General features: G+C 52.4%; 1 protein-coding gene across 1 annotated transcript in view; it reads right to left on the reverse strand.

Annotated features, from left to right (window-relative positions):
- The window catches only part of USHBP1 (USH1 protein network component harmonin binding protein 1), a 10,699-nt gene extending 4,697 nt beyond the window's left edge, over positions 1-6,002 (reverse strand). The window contains exons 1-8 of the mRNA XM_003796538.3: positions 5,959-6,002; positions 5,500-5,590; positions 5,252-5,397; positions 4,322-4,760; positions 2,395-2,520; positions 2,087-2,223; positions 1,809-1,949; positions 1,353-1,526 (exon numbers count right to left, since the gene is read on the reverse strand). Coding sequence (XP_003796586.1) covers positions 1,353-1,526; positions 1,809-1,949; positions 2,087-2,223; positions 2,395-2,520; positions 4,322-4,760; positions 5,252-5,397; positions 5,500-5,553 — 1,217 coding nt within the window. The 5' untranslated portion in view covers positions 5,554-5,590; positions 5,959-6,002. The remainder of the gene's footprint in view (positions 1-1,352; positions 1,527-1,808; positions 1,950-2,086; positions 2,224-2,394; positions 2,521-4,321; positions 4,761-5,251; positions 5,398-5,499; positions 5,591-5,958) is intronic.
- Positions 6,003-6,185: the final 183 nt, after the last annotated feature.

Below are 6,185 nucleotides of genomic sequence, written 5' to 3' on the forward strand. Positions count from 1 at the left end.
GGCCCCAGCCAAACTGCAACAAAAAATAGCCAGGTATTGTGGCAGGTACCTGTAGTTCCAGCTACTCGGCAGGCTGAGGCAAGAGAATCGCCTAAGCCCAGGAGTTGGAGGTTGCTGTGAACTGTGTGATGCTGCCATGTCACTTTACAGAGGGCAGTAAAGTGAAATTCTGTATCTACACACACACACACACATACACAAAAGACAGAGTCTCACTCTGCTGTCCTGGATAGAGTGCCATGGCATCATTATAGCTCATTGCAACCTCCAATTCCTGGGCTCAAGGATCCTCTTGCCTCAGCCTCCCATGTAACTGGGACTATAGGCATGTGCCACAATACCTGCTAATTTTTTCTATTTTTTTCATAAAGGAGTCTCTTTCTTGCTCAGGCTGGTCTCAAACTCCTGAGCTCAAACCATTGAGGATTATAGATGTGAGCTAATGTGCCTGGCCTGTCATGACAGTTCTAATCAGTGGGTACCATAATCCATTTTCTTTTTTCCTTTTTTAATTTTTTAAATTTTTTTTTTTTATGAGTCAGAGTCTGACTATGTTGCCCTCAGTAGAGTACCATGGTTTCACAGCTCACAGCAACCTCAAACTCTTGGGCTTAAGCAATTCTCTTACTTCAGCCTCCCAAGCAGCTGGGACTACAGGTGCCCACCACAATGCCTGGCTATTTTTTTGTTGCAGTTGTCATTGCTGTTTTAGCAGGCCCTGGCCAGGTTCTAACCTACTTGCTTTGGTGTATATGGCTGGTGCCCTAATTGCAGAGCTATGGGCACTGAGCCTTCCTTTCTTTTATTATTTTTAACATTTGTGTGTTTATTTATTCATTTAGAGACAGAGTCTCACTGTAGCCCTGGGTATGGCATCATAGCTCACAGCAACCTCAAACTCCTGGGTTTGAGCGATCCTCTTATCTCAGCCTCCTGAGTTGCTGGGACTACAGGCACCCACCACAATGCCTGTCTAGTTTTTCTACTTTTAGTAGAGACAGGGCCTTGCTCTTGCTCAGGTTGGTCTCAAACTCCTGAGCTCAAGCAATCCACCAGCCTTGGTCTCCTAAAGTACTAGGATTTTAGGCATTAGGCACCATGCCTGGACATAATCTTACATGCCAATACTGGTGAGTCCCATGCCAACCCCAAAGGCTGTGTGAACTACCATGCCAAATGTGTTAAGTAGCAACACACCAACTCCAATTGGGCCTCATGTTAGCCAACTACAGTTAAGTTCTATACCAACCTTGTTAGGTACAGCTATGCCAATCCCCCTACATGGCCAGCTCTGGGAGCCACATTCCCCAATCAGGACCTCACTCACTGACCAGCGCAGTTCCCAGAGGTACCTTGGCTGTGGATCCCGCAGCGTCCCTCCATCCATGGCAGCCTTTTCCCGTGCCAGCACCCTCCATGCTTCCTTTTCAGCTGCCTGCAGGTCAGCCATGAGGGCTTCCTCCCCTGCTCCTGAGTTGGCCTCACACAGAGCAAGCAGGACCCCGTATGCCTCCTCACGGTGCTCGCTGTTGGACACAAGTTCTGAGTGCTTTAGGACACCCAGATCTATTTTGCTGTGTAGGTGCCAGTCCCCACTTGCTACTGAACCCCTGGCTTCATCCCTCCTGACCTCACCTTCGGGAGCATGCAGAATCCCTCTGCACCCCCAGACTAGGATTGCCTTTGATTAACTTCTGTGAGGGAAAGTGCTCTCTGACAAGGGCTCTGTTTCCCTCTGAAGTTTGGGGCCACCCAAGGAGAACTCATTGTTTCCCTAGCCAGTGACATTACTGGTAGGGTGCACTGACCTGTATTGCAAGGCTAGATGCAGTGCCGTGGCCTCAGCTTCCCGCTGGCTCAGCTGCATGCTGAGGCCCTCACAGCGGCCCTTGTACCCCTGGAGCACAGCTGACAGCAGACGGTTAAAGCATTTGAGCTTCTCGATACTCCTGCCTCCGAAGGCGGGTAAGAGGGAAAGTGAGCCTCTCAGGGCCTGATTTCCGCTCTCCTTCTCCCTCATGCTCCAGCTCCAGACACATAGGTGGTGTGACGGTGCCCTTATGAGCTCAGCATTTGAAGCTCTTACCCCTGGAGCTGTTCCATCTGGGTTTCCATGATGTGGATCTCAGGGGAGAGGGCCTGGGTGGGGGGAGACCCAAGAATCTGGGTGCTGGAATCACTCTGAAGGTGCCAGAGCAGGGGGTGAGCCAGGGACATGGAGTCCTGCAGGGAAGAGGTAATGTAATTCACCTAGATTATTGCCAAGAGCTCAGGATTGTAAGTTTAGCCTTTTTCCAACCCCAGAAACTGTTGGAACCCATGACCAGGATTTGAATCTCATTCCCTTGAATGCTAAGGACATGAGGACCATGAGTTTGAGCTTCTCACACTCACCTGAGTCCCCCAGGGCTCCCTGTCTGCCCCAGAGCTGCTGGAACCACTGCCTGAGCCACCCACTTGGCTGTGGGAGGGAAGTGGGAAGGGCTCCAGCCTCAACAGAGAATCCTGCAGCTCCTGAACCTGGGGAGGATGAGGATGAGGGAGGATGTCAGGCTGGAGGCTCTAATCACTTACCAGCTCTCCTCAAGGTCTATTCCTGGGGATGTGGCACTAGCCCTGGCTGAAAAGCAGGAACCCTGGATACTCACCCTGCTAAATCCTCTACCATTATCACCTTGGGGATGTTTCTCAGCTACTGGAGACTCTGTTCCCAGAAGAGAAATGGGCCTTACTCTGGAGGGAGATGAATCCCACTCCTTGTGCTGTCTGCCCTTTTTCTCTGAGTCTCTGTACCAGCCCAAGATGAGAGCTTCCCTCCCATGATGTCATTCAGCCGCATGGGATTAAATACCACCCACATGCTGAGGATGCTCAAATGACTCCCTCCTGCCCTGACAGCTCTCTGAGCTTTGGACTCAGAGGATAGCTGCACTGTTGATGACCCCATGTGGGTGTCTCAGGAGCATACCAAGCTCATCAAGAGCCTAACATTTCCTGGTCTCTCCCCAGTCAAACCTGCCTACCCTGCAGTCTCCCCAGCTCTCTCCCCCAGTTCATCAGGCCCCCAAACCTAAAGTTGTCCTTGATTTCTCTTTAGCTATTTTTTCTTGATTCAGTGTCTAACTCTGCTGTCCCCGATATAGTGCAGTGGTGTCATCATAGCTCACTACAACCTCAAACTTCTGGGCTTAAGCAATTGTCCTGCCTCAGCCTCATAGCTGAGACTGCAGGTGTGCACAGCCACACATAGTAAAATTTTCTATTTTTGTGGAGATGGGATCTCGCTCTTGTTCAGGCTGATCTCCAAATCAGGAGCTCAGGGGATCCTTCCACCTCAGCCTCTCAGAGTGATAGGATTACAGGCTTGAGCTACTATACCCAGACTTCTCTCTAGGTCCCATGCCCACATCCATCAGTTCCATCTTCAACATCACCCAGAATCTGCCCAAATCTCTCCACCTTGCATGTTTGGGCCAGTGAAACCACCTCCTCTATCTCTAAGATTCCTTCCTCCCCTCCATAGACTGTTCCTCCCGTAGCAGCCAGAGGGTGCGTGTGCTGGCTCCCACCTCACTTAAGGCAAAAGCCCAAGTCCACCCCCAGAGGCCATAAAGTGAAATCTATGCTTGTCACTTCCTAGTTCTTGTCTCTCTGCACTCCTCTTTTTTTCTTTTTTTTTGAGACAGAGTCTCACTTTGTTGCCCTTGATAGATTGCCATGGTGTCATAGTTCACAGCAACCTCAAACTCTTGGGCTCAAGCAATTCTCTTGCCTCAGCCTCCTGAGTAGCTGGGACTACAGGTGCCTGCCGCAACACCTGGCTATTTTTTAGAGCTGGGTTTTGCTCTTGCTCAGGCTGGTCTTGAACTCCTGAGCTCAGGCAATCCACCCACCTCAGCCTTCCAGCCTCCTGGATTATAGGCGTGAGCCACCCCACCTGGCTCCTGCACTCTTTCTGTTGCTTGCTTACTCTGTTCCAACCTGGTCTCCTTGCTGTTCCTTGAACATGCCAGTCACAGTTCTCTCTCAGGGTCTTTGCATATGCTGTTCCCTCTGCCTGGAATGTTCTTCCCCCAGATCCTTAAATTGCTCCTCCCTCACTTCCTTCTGGTCTCTATTCAAGTGTCACTTCCTTGGTGGGCTTCCCTGAGCATTGTAACTATGATTGCAGGTACATTTGTTTGGTTTGGTCAGTGGACCCAGCAGTCAATGCTCCATAAAGGTTCTCTTTTAATGAACAAATAAATGAATGTTGCCTATGCCAGGTCTGACTCTTCTTTCAGACAGGGATCCCTGGGGGGTCCAGGAATGTCCCACTCACCTCCCTCTGCAGTGTCTCTTTCTCTGCCCGGATGGCTTGCAGGGAAGCCTGTGTGCGGAGCAGCTCATCCTCACGGCTGCCCAGGGCCAGCCGGAGCCAGGTATTCCTCTCTGCTAGGGAAGCTGCTTCCCGCTCACAGCCCCTTGCCGCTTCGTGTTTGCCAAGGGGCCCTGGGACCCCCTTGCTTCTGTCTTCCACCTCCATTTTTCTAGGACAGCTTGGGGGCCGGTGGCGCCAGACAGCAGCAGCTGCCTCCAGGGAGCTCAGAGCATTCTGGAGGGTCTGAAACATATCAGGGGTCGCCGTCCCAGAGAGGACAGATTCTCTGTCCTGTAGGGCTGCCTCTGGGGCCTGGTGGGCTTCCACTGCAGGCTTATGGGGTCCCTCAGGAACTGAGGCCAGTCCTCTGCCAGAGCTCCCATTGGTCTCCTTGTCGGTCCTGTGAACATCAACTTAGCAATTGAGCCACCCAGTGCTGGGCAGGGAATTCTGGGGCTAAAACATCAGGGTCCTTGGGAGGTATGAGCAGGGCAGGGAGTTGGCAAGAGCTGGGTGTTCTGAAGCTGGTGACTGGCCAAGACAGGGAGGAGGCTGGACAGTGGTCCTCAAGAGAGGCCTGGGGCCGGGAAAGCAGAGTAAAGAATGCGCTGGAGTGTGCAAGGTAAACAAGGGTATCTAGCCAGAGGGCACAGTCTAGGCAAACACCTAGACGGGAGAGATGGAAGGTTCTGGAAATGAGATCTTCTGCGGTGGCTAGCATATAGGGGCTGTGTGTCAAGACCAAAGATGGCATTATGCAAGGCTTTGAAAGTCTGGCTGAAGAGGGTCATGGGGAGCCAAGGCAGCTCTATGAGTAGGGGAGGGGAATTGGCAGGTCTGTGGATGTAAAGATGTGCCTGGAGTGTAGGGCAGGGACGAAGCAGGTCTTACCAGGTCCCCAGGTCCTGGCCACTGACTTCAGCTATGGGTCCCAACAACTCTGGCCCAGAGCTCTGGGGAGGCAGGGCAGGGCTGGGCTTGAAGCCGCTGGCTGCCTCCACCTCTTCTGAACTCTCAGCCACAGGATCCAGTTCACCCTGCAAATGACCCCCAGGTCCCAGCTCTGAGCCAGGCAGAGCTGGGCCTTGGGGTCCTGTGGAGCTGGGAGCTGGGTGTGCTAGGGAAAGGGTAACACTTACTGGTGGAGCGTGCCTCCCTCGCCGGCTCCGGGGCCGTGTGGCCCAGGTACTCATTGCTGTTCAGAGATGCCAAATGCTCCTTTCTCGCCACCTAAAAACACAGCCTGCTCTCAGCTATTGCCTTCGTTGTCCTGGGAAAATGATGGCCTAATTTCCTCTTCTGTGAAATGGGGCATTGAATCCTCCACTAGCGGGGATCTTGAGTTTCTAGTGTTGATTAGGCATGTATGAATGCCTCCCTTGACATGTAGCTCACTACCTCAAGTTTGCCCTGACCTCCCCTTCTCCTCTTCCTTCTTCACTTTCACTATTCTGTGCTCCCCTCCCTCTCCTATCTGGACCTGGGACAGGCACTCCAAGAGTCCCCTCTCCTTCCTAGGTTCCTCCTAGATCAGAGGCTCCCAATCCTGGAGTTCAGTCCCATCACCCCTGTCTATCTCTCTGTTCTTCTGGGAACACCTTGAGCTGAAGTCCGAGTCCCTGGACACTCTTGGGGTCACTCTGGGCACTGCCTGCTCAGGCTTGTGATGGCCAAGGCTAGTCTGGGAGGGGCTGGGAAACAGGAAACCCCCCTCCTTGATCATGTGACTTATTATTGTGCCGTTTCCTTCTTGAGGACTACGGCTTCCTCCAGCTTCAGAGGGGAACATGTGTTTAACTCCCAAGGTGGCATCCCCTCTAATCCA

This window comes from Otolemur garnettii, unplaced genomic scaffold (assembly GCF_000181295.1).
Source record: "Otolemur garnettii isolate 467f Iridium unplaced genomic scaffold, OtoGar3 scaffold00105, whole genome shotgun sequence".
Classification (NCBI taxonomy): domain Eukaryota; kingdom Metazoa; phylum Chordata; class Mammalia; order Primates; family Galagidae; genus Otolemur; species Otolemur garnettii.